Source organism: Micropterus dolomieu, linkage group LG01, assembly GCF_021292245.1.
Source record: "Micropterus dolomieu isolate WLL.071019.BEF.003 ecotype Adirondacks linkage group LG01, ASM2129224v1, whole genome shotgun sequence".
In the NCBI taxonomy this organism is placed as follows: Eukaryota; Metazoa; Chordata; class Actinopteri; order Centrarchiformes; family Centrarchidae; genus Micropterus; species Micropterus dolomieu.
The window spans coordinates 44,394,536-44,422,217 of record NC_060150.1 but is presented as its reverse complement, the minus strand read 5'-3'; the positions used below and the strand labels follow the sequence as shown (position 1 = coordinate 44,422,217).

Genomic DNA, 27,682 nt, shown 5'->3' with positions numbered 1-27,682 from the left:
CTCCACCGTGGCCTCTCTGCTGGTGTGTATGTGTTTGTGTAGGAGCTCACAGAGAGCAGGACTTTTATGATTTCAACAAAGGTTTGATGTTCACAGTGTAACATTTGCATAATATAGTGCATTGATAGTTTACTGCGTCAGTTCAGATTTGAATGCATGAGAGACGCAGGATACGTATACCTGTCAAGATCACTGCAGCTTGAAGCACACCAGCTAGTTTAGGGACTACCAGGGACCCTCCAGTGTCATGCCTTTCCATTGACTGGATGAGCAGTAGGAATAGCTAGATTTGTGGTGCGTTCAAGCACAATAAATTATATTTGTTCCAAAAACATGATTTAGTATCAGTGTCAAACAGCTATAAGGGATTACCCCCCCATAAAAAGCATTCACGGTAATTGACAGAAAATGCATCTGCAACAATTTTGACATTTGATTAATAGTTCACATTAATTTTCCAAGCTCAAATGTAAGAAACTAATTAGTTCCAGCTTGTAAATTTAGTGCTTTAGGTAGTTAGTTCTTAGCCATGTGTAAGAGTAAACTAAATATCTGTGTGATTTGGACAGGTGGTCAGACAAAGCATTTGAAGATGTCACTTTCTGCTTCTTCTTAAGGAAATTCTAAAATCAACCTTTTCTGACATTTTATAGATCACACAATTAACTGATGAATTGAGAATCAATATTGAAACGAAATTAGATTAGATAATTGTTTGTTGTAGCCCTAATCAGAGTTCCAGTTCATTTCAAAGGCTCTCAAAAATGTATTTTATATTGAAACTGAAAAGGTGTTTACCTAAACTCTTCCCACCATTTAGAAAGCATAGTATTTTCTTGAATAGCTGTTATATATCATTAATTGGCGGGATCTTGCCCACACCATGAATTACAGCTTTATGCCAAAAATAAAACACATGTGAGCAGGTGTGTCCACATACTTTTGGCCCAAGAGTTTAACTAACACTCTTAACTCTCAGTCCAAATGTTTTTACACAGACTCTGCCAAATATGATTAGTGTTCAGCAAAGCTTGTAGGTGTTTCCTCTGAGCACCTTTAACCTTGCGCCTCCACATGGATTCATCCAGAGAGAATGTGCAGTGCATAACATCACAGCAAGGGGCACGTCAATGCTACCTCACACCAGGGTTAACGATTGGGCCGTAAGCCATGTCTTCAGAGGAGCATCTCGTGAGAGAGTGTCAGATCAATAGGTTTCCAAATCAGAATAATACAGGAGAAGTTGCATGGATTGAGGCCAAAATGGTCCCCAGGTTCTTAAAGAATGCAACAACAGAGATTAGCCTTAAGAAATAAATGTACATATGTGGTATTGCCTCTGCCTCATTCATTCTGGTGAGATGTTTCCATGGTAATGTTGCACCAAATCATTGTCATGCATTAAATAAATCTTTTTTTAAACTCTGCTTCCACCTAGTGGATATATGATGCAAGCGCATAATAATAGCTTTATGTCTTTATTTTCTTATAGACAATGTACTTATGTGTTTGTTTTATTTCACAAAACAGTAAGCTGCATAAGACAAGTTTGAAAACACAAACACACAGCTGCCCTACTGAAACAAAAAAAAATAAAATACAAACACACGCATACAATTTAGTACAATAAAGTCAAATCCAGATGTTTGACATTTTTCTAGAGTTATATAGGCAGTGGAGAGCTGAAATGCCCTGCTCTACTTTACATCTCTAACATACTGAAGAAACACGAGAATAGCAGCAGTGTCAAAGAGCACAAACAGTTAAAAGTAAGGGCAGCAAGTGACATCACACATCACTGGCTTTGGACAGAAAACAAGAATTGAAAAAAACAAAGCAGGTAAATGGCACGCAGTTACAAACATCAGTATAATACTTTCTAATAACGTAAATCTTCAGATTATAGTAATGTGACACGAAAGTGTAGTCTGTTTATGATTGTTTATGGACTACAGTGGTGCTTCCGCCCGGTGAGAAACCACATCGGCATTTCATTGGTCGGCCACTGAGTCTCTGAATGTGATTGGTCCATCCTTGTTCCTCTCTCTAACCATTCCGACAAGAAACACTGCTCCTCGGACAGCGTGGTAATGTTACCCAACAAATAACTCGTTTTATTGCATGGGTTCTTATAAGTAGCCCTATTTAGGACAGTTGACACTTGTGTAATTGTAGGTTTTTGAACCAGTAAAGGCAGTGGAGACGGAATGATACGCTTCTCTTGCTAGTGCTCCTTATTTTTTGTGAAGGTAATTTCTCCTGCTGTCTTCATGTGCTAGCAGATATGCAAACATGTCACCGTTAGGTAGCTAGCAGAGCTTTAACCTAATGTTAGATGCTGCTGTTTGCTCAAAGATAATAGTACACTGACCTTGATGGACTACCTCATCTTTTAACGATACACATTTAGTCAGTTGCATTACTTTTCTACGTTTTGTGTGTTTTGGGAATATGACATCTGTAACTTAGTAGCTAACGCTAGCTAACTAAATGATGCTCGCGTCAGTGCAACGGTGTTCAGCTGTTGCTTATAATTTCTTGTAATAGCTACACGTAAACGATGAATTAACGATTAATAATGGCAAATGGTTATTTCGTGCTTCTTTTCCCCCCAGGATGTCTCATTGAGAACAAGATGTAAGTTAACATTGGAGGCATGGAAGCAAATAAGACGACAAAGACACACAAAATGAGCTTTACAGACACACTAAGTTACAACAATCACAATTATTATGTCTTAAAATATAAACAAGAGGAATGCGTGTCTATGACTCTGTGTTGCAGTTTATTCCATTAGTATGGTTCAGAATAGCAGTGCTGTGTCTTAGCCTGCTACCTTAATGTCTCACCATCAACCCGACTAGTCATCTTTACCTCGCCAAAGTTAACTAAGACTTAACTCCAAATGCAGAAGGAATTTCTACAGGAAACACTATTCAAAGGGGAAACAGATTTCAAAACAAGATTGAAGATGAGTGTTTTCCCAGTTCAGACTTGGTACTAGGAACTGTTTAAATCTAACCTGTCTGTCTGTGATCTGCCGCTCTTGGTGTCAGTTTTTCATCTAGGTGCTTTTACTTTCAGGTGTGTTTCATTCATGTGGGAAACAAGTGGCTGTTGGTTGTAACTTGATTGTTTTTGTCATGTCCACAGTCATGTCTTTCCATCAGGATCGGGGTGGTCCCAGGGGGGGAATTCCCCCAGGCCAGCACGGCTCCTCTCAAAACTACCGACCCACCAACCTGAGGCCACCACCTCCACAGCCTCCTGTTCCCCCGTACCACTACGATCCTCAGACTCCTCCCAGTTCAGGCTACCATGGAAACACTGGATACATGCCTCTGCACTCTGACTTCATGCAGTACCCTCCACCAGCACCATCCCAGACACCCAGTTCACTTAACCAGTGCCCAGTGCGCCCACCTTTCCCCAAGCCCCCTGTCAGGCAGGGTTTCCCTGAACCCCCGCCTAACTTTCCACCTCCTCCCCTTCCCAGCTCCACAGGTGGTTCCGCTTCAGGGTCCCAGGTGTCTGCTCAGAATGCCTACCACCCTTACATGATGCCTCCTGTGCCCCCACCACCATTACCACACCCACCAATGCCTCCCCCCATAGCTTCCCAGTCTATGAGCTACCACCCTCCATACTCCATGAACTACCCCCATCCTCCCCACCCTCCTTTCCCTCCTCCCACCTTCAGCCCTGGCTACACTCAGAATCCCAGCTCATTCAAACCAGACCACAGCTTCAGGCACGGGGGGCAATACAAGTATGAGAAGCCAATGGACAACAGGAGGTCTCCAGAAAGAGGGTATCGCCACGATGACCACAGGCAGAAGGGATACGGCTACGGTAGCCATGGTGAAAAGCATAAAATGGATTTCCCTGGCGACAGGAAGGATCGTGGGAGGAGTCCAGACAGGCGCGGCAGGCCGGAGGGTGGACGTTACAGGTCTGAGTACGACAGAGGCCGGACTCCCCCCAGACACAGGAGCAGGGAACGTAGCAGGTACAGAAATAGCATAATAAATCTAAATGAAATCAATCTGTGAAACTATTGCCCTCATTACTATGTGTGTGTATGTTCACAGGGAGAGGTATCGTCACAGAGAAAGTCGGAGATCCCAGTCACCCGACAGGCACAGAAAGAGACCCCGAAGGTACGTATATAGTTTATATATGTACCTTTTTTTGCAACTAAGTTTAGGATTAATAAGATATGCATGGTACAACAGCTCACTCATTATATAAACATTGTTTTTTCTTCTTCCATGATATGCAGTTTTTCTCAGGGATAAGTAAAGTACATCTCTTTACATTTACTGTATTTATTTTAAAAAGACATACTCATGGAGCTGAATTGTTGGTCCTATAAACAATACCACAAGAAGTGCACTGTTGAGTTTCTGCTTTACAGACCATATAAAATGCTGGTATGCCATGACAAGTTGTGCTCCATTGTTTTATTGGTGACATCTGTGAAGCACAACTACACAGTCACACTTCCAGAAAGTTGGGGGACTTGCAAGAGACAGATTTACAAAGGTCTGATCATGGGTCAGGTTTCAAAAACCTGTATTCACAATTTCCCACAATGCAAAATGAGAGTGTCTTTGAGTAGACCCTCCTCCTTTTTGATAGGTGATAGTAAAGAGATGACCACTGGGGCGCGGCGATAATGCCAGCTTTTGGTCAAAAATGAATCCAAAGACCGGTTGGATTTATTTTGTAACACAAAGCTCGTCCAGAGCCGCTACAAAGCATGTGTTTTACACTGTTTTCCCATTCTGGGCAGTGCTCGCAGTGACTAGTAATTTGACTAGACATGTCAAGTCAGTTCAGTTCATTTTTATTTATCTAGCACCAGTTCATAACAGAGGTTATCTCATTTCATTTTTCATACAAAGCAAGTCTATACCGTACTCTTATACCCAACATTTACTACCATAAGCAAGCACTTGGCGACAGTGGCAAAGAAAAACTCCCTTTTAACAAGCAGAAAACCTAAAGCTGAACCTGGACTCGGCCAATGAGTGGCTTATTTATTTATTTATTTTTCATCTGTACTTTGCAGTCGGTCCTCAAGCAGAGACAGGAAACGTGGTCGCTGGGAAGAGGAGAGGGACAGAAGGTCGGAGAGCTCCTCCGGCCTGAGCAGAGAGCGCAGCTACTCCTCCGTCAGGAGCAGAGACTCCGAAGAGACCTTTGCTGACCGAGAGCGAGAGAGGGAGCGAGAACGGGACAGGGACAGAGAAAAGGAGAAAGAGAAGGGGGATGATGAGAAAGAGGAAGATGAGCTTCTGAAACCTGCCTGGATCCGCTGCACACATGCTGAGAACTACTACTCCAGTGACCCCATGGACCAAGTGGTATTGTTGGCACTTAAGTCTTCATCTGTCCTATTTTCAGTTGCTGCTTGTTGGTTCTATCTAATTGTTATTATACTCTTGGTGCCCTTTTGCAAGAGTTTCAGTCCATTGCCATTAAAAATGTTCTTGCATGCAGTTTGTTTTAGGTAGATTAAACAGGATTGAACTGGAGAATGACTTGTTTTAATTAATAGCATTTAACACTGAGCACAGACTTGTTTGATATTGTTTTATTCAACTAGCGTGGAGAGGAAACGTTCCTAATCTTCTTTCTGCCATTTTATCAATGTTGTCTGCTGGTGGTGTTAAAGAAATGGATTAGCTGTTCTCCAATGCTGAATGGTTTTCAGCCTTTTAGTTAATAGCGAGCACTCAAGAGACGCCTTAAGCCTAGTTCACACTACACGATTTTAAGCCTGATTTGCTGGTTGGTGAGCTCGGCAACCGTCAGGCTGTGATCGGGGGTAAATCAGCAATCGATTGGCGGCCGCCAGTAGTGATGTGTGAACTACTCAACGATGCATCAAAACGGCTTCCCGACGCACCGCTGACACTTCGCCAATGCCAGCCAGATATCTAGCATGCCAAATATCTGGAAAGTCGGCCGACTCGACATCCACATCCAGCCAATGAGAGCAGGCAGCTGGCAGAGCAGGCAGCTACTTTTGCAAAACCCTTTTTACTCACCTCCAGCTCTGTGTAACTCAGACTATCCCTGCTACCTGCGTGTGCTAATCCGTTCTTTCACCCATATTCTTTGTCTTTATAATTGCTATCTTTATAATAACAAACAGCTGTTTCGTGTGTAGGTCATTCTCAGCTCGTGTAGTGTGTGACCCCCTGTCACCGATCAGTCACGTAGTGTGAACGCCACAACGACCTCAAGACTCCCCTCACAAGACGGCAAGTTGTGTGGTCTGAACAGCACGGCGATCGGCCGACGATGAAAGTTTTGTAGTCTGCACGAGCCTTTAGTCCCACTTTGAAACTCACCACCTGCCCTCTCAAATGCTTTTCTGATGTCTTTGGATCTTTTGGTGCAAACCCCTTTTTTCTTCTCTTAGTCTCTGACCTTTTCTGGTAGTCTCTGAAATGCACACAAATGACACATTCTGCCCAAAACCCGTCTTTCAGTAAAATCAAAGTGAAGGTAAATGTCGAGATGGAGCCCATCTATATTACTTTGCTTTTCGATGAACAGATTTAGACCTGCCGTGTCTCTGTCTTTTGTGCTGTGACAGTGAGAACACTACCTGCGGGAGGTTACTTCAGCATGCAGAGGGTGTGTGATTACATTCACATAACCTCTGCTAATAAATGAAGTTGATAACTTGAGAACTTAATCCTGTAAACCATGCAGTTATATAATTATAGATTGATTTATGGAGTGACTGTTGGTGTGCACAACTCCAAACGTGTGTGTACTTTTAAAGCATTTTTAGTCTTTATCTGTACTTGTTCGATTTGACATTATGAGTATTTTATTTAAATTTGTTTAGGGAGACTCTACTGTGGTCGGGACCAGTAAACTGCGGGACCTGTACGAGCGCTTTGAGGAAGAGCTGGGGAGGAGACAGGAGAGAGCTAAGGCTCTTCGACCTAAATGGGACCCGCCCAAAACCAAACTAGATGAGGATCCAGGTGGGAAGTCCTGCAAAATTAGTTGGGTATAATTACATAGGAACACTTCTGATATATGACAAGCACTGTCACATAATTCTATTGAGTTATTAAGGCAAATCAATGCAAATAATAGCTGTGAGTAAAATGTTTGTTTATAAATAGCCTAAATGAAAATGTTTTTATCTTAGCTCTAATTTGCAGTATGCAAAATTCCATGTTTGATCCATGTTTCTTGTGTTCGTGTCACTTTTGTAAGCATGTAAGTTGTTCTGAATGAATGCAACAACTAAATAACAATATGTGAACAGTTAATACATCTGTTGACAATCTTTCGTAGTTGATGTGCATAAAAATTTACTGTCTTTTCAGCAGTGCATTAGGCTGAAGCAGAGATTAAGTTCTGTGTTTATGATGTTATCTGCGGGGCTGTCAGCTTGATTGTCTCTTTCAGCACTGCAATAATATAAATCTTGCTCAGGGAGATCTAATTCGCTAAGCACGTTGCTCCGGGCACTGACTTCACAATCAGGCACTCAAGTTAAAACGCTGATAAGAATTGAAGACTTTTCTTTGCCAAGGACCACAAACTATTCAGCACACTGGCAATTATAATCCTCACTTTGGTGTAAGGTTTCTTTCTCGGTAAGGGTAAGTGACAAGTGTGAGAGAACTTGAGTGCCAGATGTCAACATTGGCAACTGTGCTGCTCTTTTAATCTTTCAGTCTTCTATTGGCATGAACTAGAATATATAAACAGTGAATCCAACATAGAGAAGGGCAAATAATGCTGAGCTGTATTTGTTCCCCTAAAGAAACATGAATTAAATACAATTTAGGTAAACAGATCTGAAACTTTCTTCTGTATCACCAGCATTGTGTGGATGATAATTCCTCTAAAAGAGTTGGCAGAGCCAGAGTGCACACAGTTTGAAAGCATTTTGACAGACCGCTTCACTGAGACTTGATGTTGTATAATACTTTGTGAGGGCACAGTTGAACAGGGGAGCTTAAGCACTCGACCATCTCCGGCTCACCGAATTATGTTTCAGTTGTCAGCCCTATGACGTTCTTATGATTAAAGACCTTTTTTGCACTTTGCTTTCAGATGACAGCAGTAGTGAGTCAGACTGTGAGTCAGACGGCGAAGGAAGCACCTGCTCCAGCAGCTCTGACTCAGAGGTTTTTGATGTTATTGCCGAGATCAAGAGAAAGAAAGCTCATCCCGACCGCCTGCATGAGGAGCTGTGGTACAATGACCCAGGACAGGTTGGTCTCTCTCTCTCTCTTGTGTAACGTTTATTATGTTACAAAGCTAAATTCCATATTCATCTCCCTTCGTTTTATCTTCTACATTCATTTTCTGTGATTCTATACAGGCCTGACAAATAATTATAAGTTAGAGAGGAGACCCATCCAAAACCAGTCCTGAATCACTCTGCGGGAATGACATGATATGATATTGGCACAACATTACGCACATTGTTTTAACAGCTAAAGCAACACAAGGTTGTTTAACAAAAAGAAAGTTTGTAGTCCCTTTATTCTTTATTATTCTAAATTCCTTATAGGCAAGTGCTGCCTCTCAGCAGCCATCTTGGTAACGCCTCCGGGCAGTTATTTCGGACTAACAAGACCAGGCCCCTATCTGATTGAATGGGGAGAGAGCCAAAATTGCACTTTCACATAAAAACTGCATGTATAGAATTGGCAGTAAAATCTGAAAGTTTGGGACGACTTTGCCCCAAAAAAAGGTCTAAAAAGCGTTTCTCTCCAACGGTTATACTTCTAATACGCATGCGCGCCAGTAGTGACACATGCGTAGTAGACTCTTATGTCAGTGGACCCACACGATTGGCTGAAATATGTTTCCCGCCTGGGCTGTTAAAAGCAGACGATTGGCGGGAAGGGGCGGGATAACCGCCATCTTTGGCGTTACGGGCTTTCCCCATATTGAGGATTCTTAAAGTGGCTTGTCTATTCTATAAAATGTGTCTAATGCTACACATAGAACTTATCAGATAATTAAATGTATATTAAAATATGATAATGTATTAATTAAAACAATATATACGGTTATTTATATACATACAAGGCGGCACGTATTCACCCAGAACGTTCTGTAGTGCATTTTTTTGAATAAACAGCAACAACAAGATGATAATACGGTTCCATGTTTACATAAAAAAGTCTGACGTTTAGGAAACAGTCTCCATCTTGACTGTGTTTGAGCTCCAAGCATCATCAGCGTAAACACACCCGAACCATTAGGAGCATCCTTAAATCCAAGCTGGTCCAGCATAGTTGCAGCTGGTTGATCGCGCCGGGTGGATGGTCTCAAGTTCTGCTGCTTTGTAATCCCAAACCCGGGCTTTCTTCAGTAAAGCCGAATAAAACAGATGGAAAAACAAAACTGTAGGGAAGTTTGAAGGATCTACCGGCTGCTGTTTCTACAAGCACTGCTGTTACCAACCATGTACCATGTTACACATGTGCCATCATTCAAACATCTGAGATAATGAAGGATGCACCCCAGCGTCTGTATAGCAAGAGAACATGTTGGGATGTTGGTGCCAGAGTATCTATAATGTAAATACCAATAATGATGTAATACTTTATCTTAAATGCTTCCACTCATAATTCATTTGCAATAATATTTGATTGACAGCACCAAGTCCAGGTCCCTGGCTGGGAGTATTTGAAATCACAACTGAAAATCGAGGCACTTTGCTTTCCCTTTAATTTCCAACTGTTGAAATGTTTGGGAAATGCATAAAAAGTGACTGTCAATAAAGTATTTCTGTCAGAGTTTGCCTTCACACTTACCCAGGCACATTAACAACTTCAAAACTCAAAAGTCCGGTGAAGAAATAAAGGTCAGGAACATGCAGTTTTGGGATGTAAAATGTTCAGCAGCCGCTGCTTTATACATAGCAAGTGAAGCGGTTGTGTCTGATTTACGTATTTTCTTTCTGTCCAGATGAATGATGGTCCCTTGTGTAAGTGCAGTGCCAAGGCCAGACGTACAGGGATCCGCCACAGCATCTACCCGGGGGAGGAGGTATGACACGCCGTGAATAAATCACCCTTTCATAACCTTGAAGCTGTGCCAGAGGGGCAAGGACTTTATTCTAGTCAGCCTAAATGTATTCTCTATATAGTGGCCATTTTCCATTGTATTAGAGGGACAATCCGATTTTATCATCCCGTAGAACCAAATAATGATATTACATCTGTAAGAATTTGACAGGAGAGTTGATCTATACCACCGACTCATCGATTATTTTGCCAGCCGCTGAGATTTCTGGTTTTCATTACTCACTTTCTGGCCTTCCTGTGTTTTGGAGCAAAAACTCCAACATAGATGCATCTTCGGTGGACCAGTGCAACACATTTAAGCGACAAAGAACAGAAAATCTCAAAGAGAGTTCATTATCCTCGGATTTATTGTGTGTGATATTACTTCTTTGTTAGAAATGTATAAAAACTGTTTACATTTAAGGAGACAAGGAGGCTTGAAGGAGGAGGAGGTTATTGCTTTTCCTTTTGGTGGTCAGTAGAGACCAGTGAAGGTCATGGAGTTCTTAATGAGTGTGTTAACCTATGGCGAACAATAGTTTTGGGAAGGAAATAAATATCAGCCTCCAGATAAATGCTGGTAAATGTTAGCTATGGTGGATTTCTACTCACCAGCCAGTTTTGCAGACATTTAAGTGTTAAGTGAAGGTCAATTTAATATCTTAAAAAATCTATTTGGGTTGGAAAATGAACAGGGCTTGCCCCTCATTAGTAGATTTATTGACTAATTGCTTGTTGCCGTCTTGGTTGACCTGGAAATTGCTAGTCAATTAATTGTTTTTAATGGGTTTACACAGGATACGGGACGTGTGACTGTATTCATTAAAAGGATTTCAATTTAGTTTATAGTCATTAAGCATTACTGGAAATTATTAGATCTCTTTGTTTAGGGGCAATATGACTTACATGTTTTATGTAAGTTAACCAGCTGTTCAGTGAAGGAAATTGTTTGTTAGTCGACTGTAAATGTCTTTAGTTGGGGAAAATGTGTTGGTCAGTTTTGGGATGTAACAGTTCTGGGGTACGTGAAAAAAAGTGAGTTCATACATAACTTGTATCTCTTACATGTACACTCAGATGTAACCAGCACAATGTAAGAACAAAGCACAAATTGTGTTTTAAAGAGCGCGAGGTACGTGTCAGTTACTGAGTTTGTGTGTCTTTTTCAGCCAGTGAAGCAGTGTCGGACAATGAACAACAATGCAGGGAAACTGTTTCACTACAGGATCACTGTGTCTCCTCCCACCAACTTCCTGGTAAGATTTTGTCTCTTTTGTAAAGAGAGAGAAGTTGCATTTACTAAAATGCTAAGCTGATGAACATTATTCAGTAGAATGTGCATTATCGGTGACATTAATTCTTGATTGCTCCAGAGTGTTTTTCTACATTCTCTAGCTGGGATTGCGTTGCAGTACTTGAGTATAGTATTATGATTGTTTATTAAATTTAATACATTTTTATACAGTATCGTGGCAATAATTATTGTGTATGTATTCACAGCACTATGCCGAAGCTGCTGTGTTATTGTGCCATGTGTCTGTGTTTGAGTGGTCCTGCTGTTCTCCCTTTCAGACTGACAGACCGACAGTGATCGAGTACGATGACCACGAGTACCTGTTTGAAGGCTTCTCTCTCTTCTCCCACACACCTCTCACTAGCGTAAGACTAACAGTACAAAATGTTTGAAATGCTTGACGTTGTAATGCTTGTATTGTTTTTGTTTTTTTATATATTTTTAAATATTGCTGAGTTTTCGCGTGGGATTGTGTGTTTGCGCACTAACCATACGGTGGATTATTATTTGACTCATCTGATAGGAATAATGTGGACAGACCTAAACTCAGATTTACTTCTGAGGGAATGTTTCTTTTAGTATTACGGCATGCTGCTATTTTAAGGGAAATCATATCGTTTTACATTTACAATACATTTATTCATTTAGCTGATGCTTTCATCCACAGTGATTTACAATTTCTGTATATGTCAGAGGTCTAGGGGTTAAGTGTCTTGCTTAAGGACACACTGGTGGATGCACCATAGTGGGAATTGAACCCGGGTCTCTCACACCAAAGGCATGTGTCTTATCCACTGCCACCTATATTATTTGTATAAATTATTCCAAGGAAATTAATTTAAAATGAACAGAATTTAACCAAATTAAACTTTTTCATAGCTCTTGCCCACCCTTCATTCTTAATGAAACTCAATGAAAACTGTAAACCAGTAGTAGATTAGTTTAGTTGGGACGTGTCGTTGTTGGTAGAGCTTCATTTTGATTTGAGTTATCAGTAATTTGTCTTCATAAAGTAAGATTCCTTCATAATGGCTGTAAGTGATTGTCAGGTTGCAAGATTCTTGATTCCTTGTTAATTCAAAACAACTGATTTACTGAAGTTTTTATTTTCACGTGTTTCATCAGTTTTAAATAGATTTCTTCATCTGGATGTGTGTGTTAGATCATAAAGATATTGCTATTAATACGTTTTGGTTAGTTTTCTTTTCTTAGTTTTATTAAGATGTTGTCATTCAGTTTTCTTTTAATTGGTTTTGTTAGTATCGTTTTATTAGTTTTATCTATAAAGCCCACTCCTGGTATTCCACCCACGTCTTGCATGCTTTGTGATGTGCGAGCGTGCTTTCATGAACCTCTGCTGGGTGAAGCTGCGAGGTCCATGACGGTTTTATTACACTACTCGAGTGCAGCTCAGTCGGCTCTGCACTGGCCACATATGATCCCATCCTTCTTGTACATGTCTGTTGAGGCAACACATATAATTTAGGTCAGCGTTTGAGGGGGGAAGAAAAATCCCCCCCCACCTCCTTTAACTCCAGTCTCTTCAAATCGACTTTTAGCTTCAGGGCGGCTTCTTTGTTGCCTGGACAAAGTGCTCCTCTCACTGTGCTGACCTTGTCGCAGAGTCCTCTCTCTCACTTTTTGAAGGCCCATCAGTGACTGTCAAACATTAGAGAGGTCGCAACTTAAAAGGCCCCTCTCTTTCTGTTGCCATTTGAGCTTTGTGCCTGACTTTTATCCCAAGGAGGAAGTTTAAAGGAACTGAGAAATCAATAGGGGACCACCAAAACCCCATTTCCTGAAATTTGTTCAAAGTGTGATTTATTATTATTAATTTTTTTTCTGTGTCTAGATATACACGTGTGCTTGTGTCAGTCAGTGGATGTGCGCATGTGTATTTTTCCTGCACGTTTGAATAATAAACTACTTGGTCAATATCCGTCTAGCTTGAAAAGAGCCCCAAGGATTAGGCGTGATTTGAACTGGATAATTTAAGCAGCCCTTGTTAAAAGCTGGGGTAAATGCTTCGTGGCAGTGTGGGGATTAGGAACCTCAGAGCGTGGTGATATTAGCCCCCTGCTAGTTAACCGCCGGGATGGGCAGGAATAAATGTGGCTCCTAGGTTAATCTCTTAAAATGGACCCCCGTGCTCTGGCAACAAAGACCGTGTAACTGGGGAGATTAAACACAGAAGAGCAGGCTTATCTATTTAGCAAGATTTGAGTTACTTAATTTTCAAGTGTGTGTGTGGAGGCATGTCATTTGTGTGAGTGAGTGTTTAAACATTGTCAGGGCTTTTTAATTGACCAAAGGTTGTGCCTTGTTTATACACATTACAGTGAGTTACAGATTTCTTACGTACTTTTCTTAACATGCACATGGCTGTGTCCGCCATTTTGGGTCAGCTCCACAGCAGAGATGAGGTTTTAATGAGGTTTCCCTGAAAAGCTGTAACCTCTGCCTAACGCCATGGTAATGAGTCGGCCCGTCCTTTTCTTCTTCTCGTCCTCTGTTCTTTTCATCACAGATTCCATTGTGCCGTGTGATCCGCTTCAACATAGATTACACCATTCACTTCATAGAGGAGATGACACCGGAGGTCGGTAAAACCCCACTTTATCTCCCAGCTTTTTCTCTCCCCTTTCTCACCCCTTTTTGTTTTTATCTCAAACGGCTGAGTCTGAGCCACATGTAACCCCCACACCTGAGTGCCTGGGTGAGCGAAGGGGCTAATCCTTGTAGAAGAGGGAAAAGAGATTCTTTTTAACCTGCAGAAGTTGATTACATCGATATGGTGGCTTATGCGATAAAGTTAGAGAACTGGATTTGCTTATCAGTCATATCTACATTAAGATAGTCTTTACGGCAGTATTACGGCATTTTTGAATCTGCTTGTACTGTATGTTCACATAACACTGCTTTTGAACGCTCTCTCTCTCTCTCCTGTGCCCAGAACTACTGTGTCCGAGGCCTGGAGCTGTTTGCCTCCTACTTGTTCAAGGACATTCTTGAGCTGTATGACTGGAACCTGAAAGGTGCGATTCCCAAACCAAAGGCCCGTTTCACAAAAGCGATTTACAAGCAATGCTGACGTGCAGATTGCAAATGGTGGTGGCTTCACATTTCAAAATGATTGCCGCTTGCAAATGGCAGATACATTTGCAAGTCTTACCCGGCTCTCGCATGCTGGCGCATTGGGTCGCAAGTATGACATTTGTTTTGATAGCGAAATGTGTCAAAATGAGCGAGAGGTAATGATCTCAAATCACAGCTTGTATGTTGCAGAAATGGTGAAACGGGCCCCTGGTGGACTGTTAAATCCCTTCATTCCTGCTATACTTCATTCTGTCTTTATTGCAAGTCCAGGCGTGTAGCCGTTCTTTTGATATTCATATATTTGAAAAGTTGCTATAGTGATAAATTAAAATAGTTTTCTATAAGAGTAATAATACTATGTATATGGCACAATTTGTAACAGAGTCACATTCAATATTCTGATATATGTATTATATTATATATATTTATATATGTTGGAGTAATAATGTGCAGTTGAAATGTGTGCAGAAAGTATCTGAGGTTCCTCTTCAGGCATGTAATCCTGACGTTATGAATTTAGCCTCCACAATCATCACACATAATCATAGAATATTTTACAGCAGTGAACATCTTCATTTTTACATGCACAGATAAAATTAGAAATTAAGTAAGTACATAAAGATTGGTACAAGGAAAGCTGAGTAATAGTTGTGATCTAACTCTCAAGCAACATTAATGTGATCATCATGTCAACCATAACTTTACACTTATAATGTTAAACCTGTGTGCAGTCAGCTCAGCTGGTGGAGTGGGGGCCCCATGCGCAAAGCTGAGTCATTTCTGCAGCAGCCTGGGTTTGAATGTCGCCCCATATGTCTCTCCCACTTTCTCCTCTATCCACTGTCCTATTTAATAGGCAGGAAATGGCCCTGAAAGAAAACTGTGAAACACTTGTTAGGTTTTTATTATGTAAGGTTTTTACTCTGCCTGAACAAACAACAAAAACCCCCCTCTGCTCTGTCTTTCAGGCCCTGAGTTTGACAATGAGTCGTCTGGATGCCAGCAGTTCCATTTCATGCCCCGTTTTGTCCGATTCTTACCTGGTGAGACTCTTAACAACCTATAATTTTATTTACCCATTTGTCTCCCTCTGGTGGTCAGGGGTGACACAGAAAAGAGAGTGGCTGCGTGCCTCCTGTAATGTCTACTCCTAACATTTCTGCTGGTTTTGATATTTGTGGTAATTTCTCTGCAAAATAATAAGCTGACTTAAAGTGCCCGAGCTGCTGTGTAGCTGCATGGGATTCATCTTTGATACACATGATGGTGCTGGTGCACTATGATATTGCCACCAGTGTTTGTTATGACAGCCGTGCCACCTACCTTCTTTCCATCAAAAAACAATTTCTCTTCTAGCACTCCCAATTTAGTCCGCTACAAACACTTATCTGCCTCTTTTACAAAAGCACAAAAAAACCTGTCTAATCCAATGTTTCTGATGTGATCTGTAAAGAGAAAGAGAGTGAGTGGAGACGGGGAGTTACAGTGAGAGCATGGTGATGGTGTGTTTGAAAGTTACAGTGAGTGTGTGGGTATGCATTTGCTTTTTGTCTTAATGCATTTCCAGGACTGAGAGGAAAGTAGATTTTTGTGTGTCTGTCCATGCGAACGCTAAATGGAGGTCAATCAATTTTGCATGAGTGTCTATTAAACCCACTCTATTTGACCTGGTAGATTGTATGCGTGTGCCTGGCTGTATTTCCCTTCGCACACATTTTGTGCTCATTTCTGATTTTATAATAGAGAGTTGAATGCTGTTCCATATGAGAGTCATTATGTGCCTTCACGTACTGTATTGCATCCGACCTTGCATCTATGCCTCTGTTCAACTGTGCATTTCCTGAACAATGCAATTGCGATGCATGGGGACATTTTCACAGTGTGTCATATTGGTTCAAAAGCTCTTAGTTGGCAGAGGTGAGGCGGGGTGAGGTGCTTGTATAAGAAACAAAGATTTTCTCCAACATCGGCCTTGATTTTGGGCCAAGGATTTTGAACAGCGAAAGAATGCCTTGTATGGAAGCTCGGTGAAACGTTTTCCCTTGTGAAAAATGTCACAGCTTGTTTAATTCCACAAAGTATTAGCCACAAAAGACTGAGATATTTGCATTTTTTTTCAATTAACTGAGAATCCCGGGTGACTTGTGTACCTTGTGGTGATGTTTTTGTGCTTCTGTCCATACATGCATTTATTTCTGGTGTGTATTGTTGTTCATTAATTGCCTTAGATGGCGGGAAGGAGGTGCTGTCTATGCATCAGGTGCTGCTCTACCTGCTGCGCAGCAGCAAGCCCCTGGTCCCCGAGGAGGAGATTGCTGACATGCTGCAGTGGGAGGAGCTGGAGTGGCAGAAATACGCGGAGGAGTGCAAGGGCATGATCGTCACCAACCCAGGAATGGTGAGGCCTTAGCTTCACTGTTATGACAGAAGGTGTTTCAAGGGCAGTCGTTGCCCCCCAACCCCGACACTGCAGGAATTAGGCTGTTCCTGTTAGCCTGTGACATGAGCAACCTCACCTATTATCCCCAAGGGCGTTTGCTGTCATCAACACTATTCGGGCTGAAGCTTTTATGTCACGATGAAGTTGGTTAACCTTCTTGTCTGGCCCATATTTTAAAGGATGTACAGTAATTGTGTCTGGGTAAAGGTGAAAATGTCATAGCCAGCTAAAAGGTTGCATATGAACAGTGAATATGATTGTCTAACCTTTGGTGTGGGTGAGTTATTGAGTCAACTGCTTTTCCTGGCAGAACTGAATTGTTGCTGTCAGGGTTTTCAGATATGTAGTTGTATAATAGTCTTCTATCCCTAGAAGTTAAAGATTGGTCTACCAGTCAAAAAAAGTCTATTAAAAAGGAAATTTATAGGGATTGATCCTGTTTGGGGTTTAAATGAATGTAGCTCACAGGAAGTAGGCTGTAGGTAAAAGCGTTCCACTGGCTGACAATTTCAATCAGACTTTGCAAAGGCACTGCCGCTGCATCCTGGGCTTAGCACCGCCCAAGACAACTGTGATTAGTTTAATGAAATACAAACAAGTGTGGAGACAGTAGTCTAAAAACCTAAGATACTCAGTTTACAATGATATTAAACAGAGAAAACAGCAAATTATAAAAATAATTCTGCTTCATTTACTGTTGATCAAATTATTACTTTTTCACAAATTAAAAGTGATCAGAAACCTCACATTTGGTGCCAAAAGTATATTCTTGGAGGTGTGGATTTCAAAACATACAGTAGTTAGTGCTCTACAATCTAAGTGGGCCATGCTCTCATTTTGCGGAAACCATACCCACTGTGATATGTCAAGGTCACACATACTACTCCAAATGAGGAGGTCCGATGCCAAACTAACATGCCATGCTCGAGGGATTATTTCACACAGTCAAATGAGGACACAAATGTCATCAACCTCCAACAGCTATGGTACATTAAAGCATAGGTCAAGAAGCTGTAGACACTGAATGTGTTTGTGTCGGGATTGTAAACAGGGCAATCATCAAGCCTTCCTCAAGCAACTCAAACTTGTTTATGCCGATTTAAAGGCAAAATCAAAGTTGTTTGACGACCTCTTGCTCTTAAATTAAAGTTTGTATGCAGACCGTGCCGAGCCTGCGCGGCTAATGTCAAGGTGATCCCGAGCCTCGAGCCATCTGCCGTGTAGCTCATCACGCCTTATGCTACAGCCCCTTACTCTGATCTCGCAAAATGCCTGACAGGCCAACTGTGATTTGGGAGTCCGCTGAGGACATGTTGCTTGTCAGTCTCCACCTTGATAAGAGCATCAGAAGTTAGCTCTCCATCCCTGACGTCACTTTATCATTGTTATGAGCACTCTACTCGACGAGTCTGGGCCTCGTCTCATTGCGTTCCTGTGACAGACGACATGGGTTATTTGTCATTTTGCATATTGATAGCAGATGATTGAAGGATAGCTGACTTGTAGCTTTATGAAAGTGTTTATCCTGTAATATGACTCACTGTACAGGCCTCATTTCTTTCCCCAGAAACCGAGCTCAGTGCGTATCGACCAACTGGACAGGGAGCAGTTCAACCCAGACGTCATCACCTTCCCCATCATCGTTCATTTCGGGATCCGGCCCGCTCAGCTCAGCTACGCCGGAGACCCTCAGTAAGATCACATTCACGCAGACAGAGACACACAAATGTCGACCACCCATCTGAGTACAGATCTTTCCCCCGTGCGTGCTGATAGTCTCCCTCGTTTCCTTTACTTTCCTTATTCAACACCGCTCTCCCAGGACACTGTGACGGTAGAATCTTTCCTGTTGCATGTCGAGGAGGATGAAAACGGCGTATGCCAAAGAGGACAGGACATATAGAAATATGGGGAATAGAAGGATCAGAAAATGAGTGGCGTGACATTTTCACATGCATCGTCACGGGTCCCAGGTTTCCGCTGGGTTCCTCCGCCATGGGAGCTGCTGCAGTTTATGCCTAGTGAATAGTAATGCCGCACACACACATTCCACGGGGATTGTACTGTGCTGCTGCATAATTAACAAAAGCAGTGTATTAGATCATCTGAGCAGCGGTCTCTGAGGTGTTCCGAGAGATGCGACAACACCGTGCCAAGCACTAATCAAAAGTCAGTACACAACTTGGTTTCTGTGCGCTCAGTCTAAATTTAAACCTGTGGATTTCTTTTTCAAGTCAAATATCTGGGCTCACTCACAACAGTCCGGGCAGGGTGCAGGAGGCAAATGCCGGTGATGAAGATCCAAACAAGAGGATGATCATTAGGAAATCCATTTAGGCAGAACTAGCTTGCGTCTTCCCTCCGACTAATGTCCCCACTCCCCTGCTGCTACATTTTAGCCGTCTGTCCGCAGAGCTCTTTCATCCCTGTGCACCCCTGCTACCATGTCAAACTTCTTAAAGCGGCAGACAATGACAAATTTATGGATGGACTGGGACATCATTAGCTGATGCAGAAACGAGTAGTAAGAGACCAGTGGAAAGGATTTCCTACCACTGCTAATGATGCGTGTAGCGAGGGCAGGAGTCGGTGTTGATTGCGGCGGCGGCGGCAATGCCACAGAGGGGAAGCCTCGGCCACAGCAGCAGCATATATTAACTCAGGAGACTGAAGAAGCTGTGTTGTCTTCTTCCCTTCACGCTGCCCACTGGACGCGTTTGTGCTCAGAGTCGGCACCCGAGGTTCTCCAACTCCATTACAACCGCTGAGGCAAGAATGATGACATGGCAGAGGTCAGCGAATGTAAAGAGAAGAGAGCAGGATTGAAGGATGGAACAGGGCTGTCATGTTTCACAGGGGTGAAACATGATAGAAACACAATGGATGGAAGGATCGAGGGAGTAGAAAGGAGGTCGAGACTAAGAGACAGAACCCCCTTTCATAAATGTGCTTTAAATGTGCTCTCAGTTTAACATGTCGGTCTCATTAAATAAGCCCCAAATCTTCTTTCTGAAAAAGTTGTGATGGACCAAGTAACATTCCTGTAGTACTCCCAGCCTGGCAGGAGTTTGGATTGAACGCTGTCATATTTACGCCTCGGGTGAAACACATGGATTCAGTGTCAGGTGACAGGGTCTCCCTTATCTCTTACAAGACTGAAGTTGAGCACATCATTTACATACTCAGCTCTTATAGGGCCATTTCTTTCTGACATTGCACAGTGAAGTAATTCATTTCCTGAGTGCTGTGTTTTCATGTATCCTTTTTTAAGCCCTGGTAGCGTGTTAAAGGTATAGAGAATCCATAAACTGTTGTCTTCCATTTTCTTCAATGTATTTTTGAAGTTTCTTTTTTACCAGGGATGACCCCCGACTAAAGATTTACCAAGCCAACTAGTAGACGTAAGCTCAAGCCATTAGTTGACTAGTCGTTGCACGTTTATGATATTAATTAAATTATTTAATTACATGTTACATAATTATTTTTGGGTAATCAGCAAATATTTGAGTTGTAGGGCTGAGAAAGAATGTTATAATTAACATCGTTGACACTGTGCTACATTACAGAGAAATACAAAAATATAATAATGCCTTAAAATATAAATTTTACAAGGGCCATGAAGCGGTAATGATTCTGACTGTATCGGAACAACCAGCAAGGAGACTGAACATTTCGTTAATTTATTTCAAGTAAAGTCAAGTCAAGTTTTATTTAAAGTGCAAAATCACCAAAAGACATGGTCCAGATACACTTTACAAAATGCATTGAAATTAAATAAAATTAACCATAAAATACAGAATGCATGTAATAAAACGCATATAAAAATACAATCAGAATAAATAAAATGACAACATTGAATAATAATTTAAAGTTTGCTCAACACTGTCCTAACTAAAAGCTTTATTAAACAGAAAAGTCTTAAGTCTAGCCTTAAAAATGGTGATGTTATCCCATTCCTGCACCCAAATTGGAAACTAGTTCGATAGTTGAGGCGCTTGATAACTAAATGCTCTTTGTCCCACTCTAACCTTAGTTACATTAGGCACCACAAGCAGGGACAGTAAGGTATCAGGAGTTCTTTGAGGTACAATGGTGCCTGCCCATTTAAGGCTTTGTAGGTAAGTAGAACAATTTAAATTATTTATTTAAATCTATTCTGTATTTCACAGGGAGCCAGTGAAGGGAGGCTAGAACTGGAGAAATATGCTCTCTAATCTTGACTCTAGACTAGGGCTGGACAATAAAACAATAACAATAATTATCACAATATTTTTTTTCAATAATATAATAAATGTTCAATAAATATTCAATAAATGTTTTGTTTTATTCACTTGAATTATACACGAATTAGGACCTATTTTTTTAATAATGTTTATTTTGTTGAGGAAAAAGGACTGCAAAAAGCTTTTACTTAATTTTACTCATGCATATTTGTTGACAAAGATTTTATCACAATTGTTTTGAATGTTCTGCCTCAGATTTGTGAAGTGATCCACTGTTTGGCTTCAAGTGTTGAATATAAAGAAGAGTTTAAACAACAATTTAACCATCAGGTTTCTTCAACTTTAACTCAGGAGCAAAAATGAGCCTTTAAACTCGAAAGAAATAACGATTTGATACTTATCGATATCGAAAGATATGAAACTTTTTATCGTGATAACATTTTTGGCCATATCGTCCAGCCCTACTCTAGACAGAACACGCGCTGCTGCATTCTGGATCAGCTGGAGAGGCTTTAGAGACTTAATTGTGCTGTCCGCTAGTAAAGAATTACAATAGTCAAGCCTGGAAGTAATGAAAGCGTGGACCAGTTTTTCTGCAGCTTTTTGAGACGGGATGTTCCTGATTTTAGCAATGTTACGTAAATGAAAGTAGGCAGTTCTTGAAATTTGCGTAATATGCAGATTGAAAAACATTTCTCCCAGTATAATAACTCCCAGGTTCCTCACGGTGGTACTGGTACATGAAAGTTTATGGCATGGTTCCTGAATTCTACCAAGAGGAACCATATAAAGAGTAAAAAGGATTGGTCCGAGTACCGAACCTTGTGGTACTCCATGGTCAACGCTGGTATGCATGGAAGAATCATTATTCACATATACAAATTGGGACGGACCGCATAAATAGGACCTAAACCAACTGAGGGCCGATCCTTTGATGCCAATAAAGTTTTCCAGATATCGAAAGCAGCGCTCAGATCTACCAAGACAAGTGCAGAGACAAGTCCTTTGTCTGATGCAATCAGTATATCATTTGTAACTTTCACCAGTGCTGTCTCAGTGCTATGTCGTCTTCTGAACCCTGACTGAAAAGCCTCGACACAGTATAACATCACACAAGTCCCAATGTTCAAAACACAGGAATGAAACTTCTAACTTCACAAGAACAAATACTTGCAGACGTGTCAACACGATGGATGATGTATAATGTTAATTACAATTAACCCGCTTCACGCCTCTTCTGCCCCGGTCTGAACCCTCCGTGTCTTCATCATTCCTGGAGTCAGCATCCTGGTCGGAGCTACTGTATTCCCTGTCATCAAACTGGCCTCCCGGCGGTCCAGAGCTCCTGTGCTAGCAGTGTAAACGGCCCCTAACACTCCCGAGCTCCCAGTCCGGGCAGTCAGCTAATAGAACCGCTAATTAGAGTTAGCAGCAGTGTGCTGGCAAGTGACTTCAGTGTGACGAGAATAGATCCGTGTTGCAACAATCCCCTGATACTTTGGTCCCGGCAGTGGTAACATAACCAGAGTGATAAATTAAATGCATGACCTGTGCGCTGCAATAAATGTCTTTTAACTATCATTTCTTACGCACCAAATAGAACGAAATACTGTGAATTAGCAGATTTTGTTGTATATTTTGCAGGGAAGCTGTTTCCAATTTCAAATCAATTTGTAAAAATGTTTCAATTCAAATGTTGAGCAAAATTCTTAACATTAAGCATGTGAGCAAATAGGAATTAAATGAAAGTTACTTTCATTGTTTTTAACCATGCCTAAGGTGGCAGAATTGTGTATTCAATCTAATAAATGGTGACAGTGATGGGGACATTTATTAGGAGTCTTTCAGGTTGGTTAGACGAGTGAAAAGCAGGCGATGAGCATCCCTTGTGCTCACTACTGTCAGATATAAAGCCACAAAGATAACAAGGCATTCAGCTGCAAAATAAGTTTTAAAATTGGTCACTTGGAATCAGTGTTTTCTAACTCACCGCTCTTCTTTGCCTGCCTCACCTGCCAGCTGCCAAATATCGTATAGCAGTTCTATCCGTAATGGTCCTGTCATGAATAGAGCCATTATGGAACATTTACGTAACAGATACCTAAGTTTGAATAGCAAAAAGCCATTACTTTCGCAGATAGATGAAGCCAGCAATGCCACAGATACCATGCCTAAAAAAAGGGCTGGAGATAGAAAACTGAAGAGAAAGAAAGAGGCAGCATATGCTAATGAAAGCATGTGCAGGGAGTGGCGAGGGCCGCTGCAGTGCTACCCTGAGAGCACAGCGGATCTGTGGAAAGGTCATTGGAACGGATTGGGGACGAGGGGGCCTCCCAGGCTGGATAGACTTTCTCTCTCTCTCCCTCTGTCTCGCTCTCTCTTTCTTCTGCTCTCTGTCTCTCGTCCGCTTGGGCTGCTTCGGTGCGGAGGTGGTGGTGAGCTGATAATCGAGGCGGTAAAGCCGTCTCATTCCCTCGTCTCAGTCTCTAATGAAGTCCCCACTATTAAAGCTCTATAATTCTTTTATTCCACAGTACACCCTACCTCCCTCCTTTTCAGTCCTTCCTTGCCCCCCCCCCCCTCTCTCTCCTTCTCTTTCTTTATGCCTCTCTGCCCTTCTCTCTGTCAATGCACCATCCTATCCCCCAAACCCCACCACCTTACCCCTCCATCCCACCAATCATAATTGAATAACTCTGGGTAAATGAGGAGAAAGTCTCCTGAATGGGAGCAGAACGGTCACACTCGGCCCAGAGTGCATCAATCAGGAGGTCTGATTGAAAAGAGAGAGGGGGGGAGAAAGGGTAGGTGGTTAGTATGATGGCTACATGTCACCTTGCAGATAACTTCCTGCCTCTTTTCAAATGTAAATGAGAGCAAAGACAAAAGGTTTTTATATAAAATGAGACGAAGGAGGTTGTGAGATACCTCTCGAGCCATGTGTTAGGGGGCTGCTCAAATGTTACATTACTTACAGCTTTTTACCAGGGAAAAAAAGTGCAAATTGTGTGTGTGTGTGTGTGTGTGTACACCTCTGCTCACAGTTCAAACAGTGGACATCTGAAACACAGAGAATCTTCTGTGTCCACTGCCCTCAAACACAGACAGCTAATGCAATAATGGCCGCAGGCAACTGTTAAATTATGTTTAATATCAGGCAAGCTGCCGATGAAATATTGATTTGTTGTTGCAAAGCAGAAGAGCGAGGGGGAGATGGACTCCTGTCAGCCTGACACCTCCTTATTTACTGTTGGCAGGTACCAGAAACTGTGGAAGAGCTATGTGAAACTACGCCACCTGCTGGCCAACAGCCCCAAGGTCAAGCAGATTGACAAGCAGAAGCTGACGCAGAGAGAGGTGGGTTGGAACAAAACAAACACACTTTGATATTTTTTGTTTCCTTTGTCACACTCATTTTAACATTGTCTGCTGGCCCGCATTTGTTATGTGGATGTGGTGCAGTGTGTTTTCAATTTAAATAGTTTGAAAGCTCATTTCCTGCAGATATGAAAGGTTATGCTGAAACACTGGAGCACTTGCACAGTCTGCAGAAATAAGAGATTCAAAGCCATTAATTTCAAAAACACAACTATTACCATTACTATTATTCCTGCTGTGCCACTGATTCAAATGCTGCTTATCTGCAACTCGCTGTTGGGAGTTATTGCCTGAAAGTAACAACGATGCTGTTTCACTAAACTGAGACAGCCAAAACTTACAAAGGCAACATTATTTTCTGGTTTTGTTGAGTATTATAAAAACAGCCTTATTTTCACACATTTAATGTTTTGCCACAACAGAGGAATATTTAAATATTGCATCCAGGACTTTACCTTGGAAAAACATAAATTTTCACATTAGTACCATATATGTTAGACAAGTTATGTGTTGAGTGGTGTTCAGATATATTGTAATGGCTTTTACTTAACTGTAACCTTACCTTGACTAAATAGTCAAATAGTCCAGCCTCTACATATACAATGTCATTATTCACCAAACTAGTCTAGAGGAAATAAAATAATTTAATTGGTATAAATTAGAGGTTGACCATTAGAGGATTTTTAAAGGTCGATATAATAACAGTAGTTTGGAGCCTGAAAAAGCTGATATCTCTAGGTAAAAATGGTTAGCATGGGCTTTTAGCTGAGTGTCTTAGCTTTACGTAGGTGGGTCACATGATTAGGTTGAACCTATGCTAAATTTGGACGTCATCTTCATAAAGGGTGTTTTGCGCAGAAATCGTTTGTTGTCCCCGGTACCGGGGGGCGTCAGGGTTTGTCAGGTTAACAGTTGTTTAGGTTATTATCAGGAGTTACTCACACGATGCGTTCAGCAAAAATGATCAGATATGGCCATTGGCCCGTAGTTGTGTTAGGCTTGTGCCTAGCTTAAGGGCTAGCCAAATTCTAACATGCTTGCTAGTAAAACAGAGACAACATACGTTCGACATTGCATCACTTATCTTCATCTTAATGCATTAATAATGCCATACTATAATCAACAAATTTATCATGCCCATAATTTACAGGTTAACGATCATGAATATAAATTATCTTACATTACCTTGACTTCCTGTATTGAGCCTCCGTGCAAAACGGTGATGTACGTCCCAGCGTGAGCAGTGGAAGCTGCGCAGCTATCGGCCACTATTGTAGCCAAGTTCTGCCGACAAAGATAATTGAAAACTGTCCTGTAACTGGCCAAACGATTAATCAGTTGACCTCTGGTATAAAAGCAGGAATTTTGAGCAGGTTGTTTGGCCTTTGCCTCACACAAATTGCCCCATCCATAACTCTTTTTGATATCTTTTCCTCACTCTTCAGACCCTTTCCTGCAGCATGTGTCTACATTGCTTGTTAGGTTTAGCTCAGAAAAATCTTATTAAATATGTTATTTTGGTGTAAAGATGGGCAGTGTCATTTTTTTCAACTCAACTGATGATATGATAATATGATGATATGTAATAATGCATAATTTAGATGAATGTACAATATAGAATAAAACTGCTGTAACTGCTCTCCTGAGTTGATTGTGAAGGTCAAACCACCACTAGGGCCAAAAATTGAAAAGGTTTAGGTTTGGTGAAGTAATGACCGTGTAGCCACAGGGAATCGCAGTGTACAGGTGCTGTGTGTGGCCTGAAGTAGCTGAGCATGACTGCTTTGTCCCACCATATCTCTCCTGTAGGGACTTCTAATTTTCTTACAGTAGATACAGCTTTTCCTCTCTCTAAGGCTGTGCGTGTGCTACAGATCCAGACACTTCCTTTGGTCTGTTTAATACACTCTGAACCAATAATGAGCAAGAACTCCAAGCTCAATTAGCTTGTTTCCTAGGTGGCTCTGCAAAGCTCTCAGACTAACAGGCCCTGACAATCCTACTGTCAACCTGCACTGGAGCAATTAGTGAACCCAAACATGCACACTCACACACTGGGTCCATCAGGCTCCACCACAAGCATTAGCCATGTCAGTGTCTCTTCACTGCGGTGGCAGTGTGGCATCGCTACGTGTTTAATGCCTGAGGGAACACTCAAGCTTTGTGTGTAAATAGTCTTTCACAGAAAGACTAAACGTCTTTTCCCCAGAAAGGCATTTTCTACCCTGTCAGAGGTGTTCACAGCAATGTTGTGCTTCTCCAACTAGCTCTTTTTGATACCACTGTGCTCAGTCTGGAGTTCAGAGTTCCAGGGAGAGCAAAGGTGTTCGCCTTGGCTTTAACTGACCTTCACACCAGGGCGCACGCCTCTGCACCCATTTCCATCATGCTGAGAGCATGGAGGGTTGTGTGGGCAGAGATGGCGTAGCACTGAAGAACAGGCAGACTGTCAGTGTGTTGCCCAGATGGATTTTGTACCAGTTCCTCAGCCAAACACTTGACTTGACAGACTGATATTGTCTTCAGACGTCTTTAAATACTCATTTAACTCTTTTTAGGGATGATTTTTCATTCTAATTAAAACTGTGATCTCGAAATGTGTTTTGTTCTACACAATATAGCTAATAATGATAGATAGATGAAGATATTTATGTAACTGTATTGAAAATGAATTAAATTTTACTTTTACTATCCTATATCTCTAATTTGAATAAGTATTCAGCCCAGAGTCAGTACTTTGGCAGTGAATTCAGATTTGAGTCTTCTCTATCAGCTTGGCATATGTGGATTTGGGGATTTGCTCTGATTCTTCCTTGCAGATTTGGCCAAGCTCAGTAGAGCTGTGTGAGGCGCGTCTTTGAAAAGATATCTTAAACTCGTTCCACAGATTTTCCATTGGTTTCGAGTCTTGGCTTCAGCTGGACCACACAGGAATTGAACACTACTTTTCTCAGTCTATTCCAGTGTTGACTGGGATGTGTGAAGGAACATTGTCCAGCTGCAACATCAATTGGCCCAATCTGAGGATTTTGGCACTTAAACTGAGTTCTTGACAAGAATCTTCATTTATTTGGTCTTCAATGTAAATGTTTGCAAACAATCACCACAAAGATCCTATAGGCAAAGATACAGAGAGTCAAATGAAGGTCAGCATGGTAGAACCACTAAACAGTAAAATATTTAT

At 41.6% G+C, this 27,682-nt stretch overlaps 1 protein-coding gene across 6 annotated transcripts in view; it reads left to right on the top strand.

Annotated features, from left to right (window-relative positions):
• The first annotated feature begins 1,960 nt into the window (after window positions 1–1,960).
• The window catches only part of drosha (drosha ribonuclease III), an 88,337-nt gene continuing 62,615 nt past the window's right edge, over window positions 1,961–27,682 (top strand). For 2 of the 6 annotated variants that reach the window (XM_046041204.1, XM_046041101.1), the window contains exons 1-15: window positions 2,094–2,249; window positions 3,154–4,009; window positions 4,092–4,160; window positions 5,075–5,369; window positions 6,869–7,010; window positions 8,098–8,258; window positions 9,970–10,050; window positions 11,237–11,323; window positions 11,640–11,726; window positions 13,889–13,960; window positions 14,315–14,396; window positions 15,426–15,500; window positions 16,686–16,855; window positions 18,465–18,589; window positions 24,378–24,477. In XM_046041204.1, coding sequence (XP_045897160.1) covers window positions 3,156–4,009; window positions 4,092–4,160; window positions 5,075–5,369; window positions 6,869–7,010; window positions 8,098–8,258; window positions 9,970–10,050; window positions 11,237–11,323; window positions 11,640–11,726; window positions 13,889–13,960; window positions 14,315–14,396; window positions 15,426–15,500; window positions 16,686–16,855; window positions 18,465–18,589; window positions 24,378–24,477 — 2,400 coding nt within the window. In that variant the 5' untranslated portion in view covers window positions 2,094–2,249; window positions 3,154–3,155. The other 4 variants (XM_046041170.1, XM_046041260.1, XM_046040951.1 and 1 more) reach the window with 3 other exon arrangements.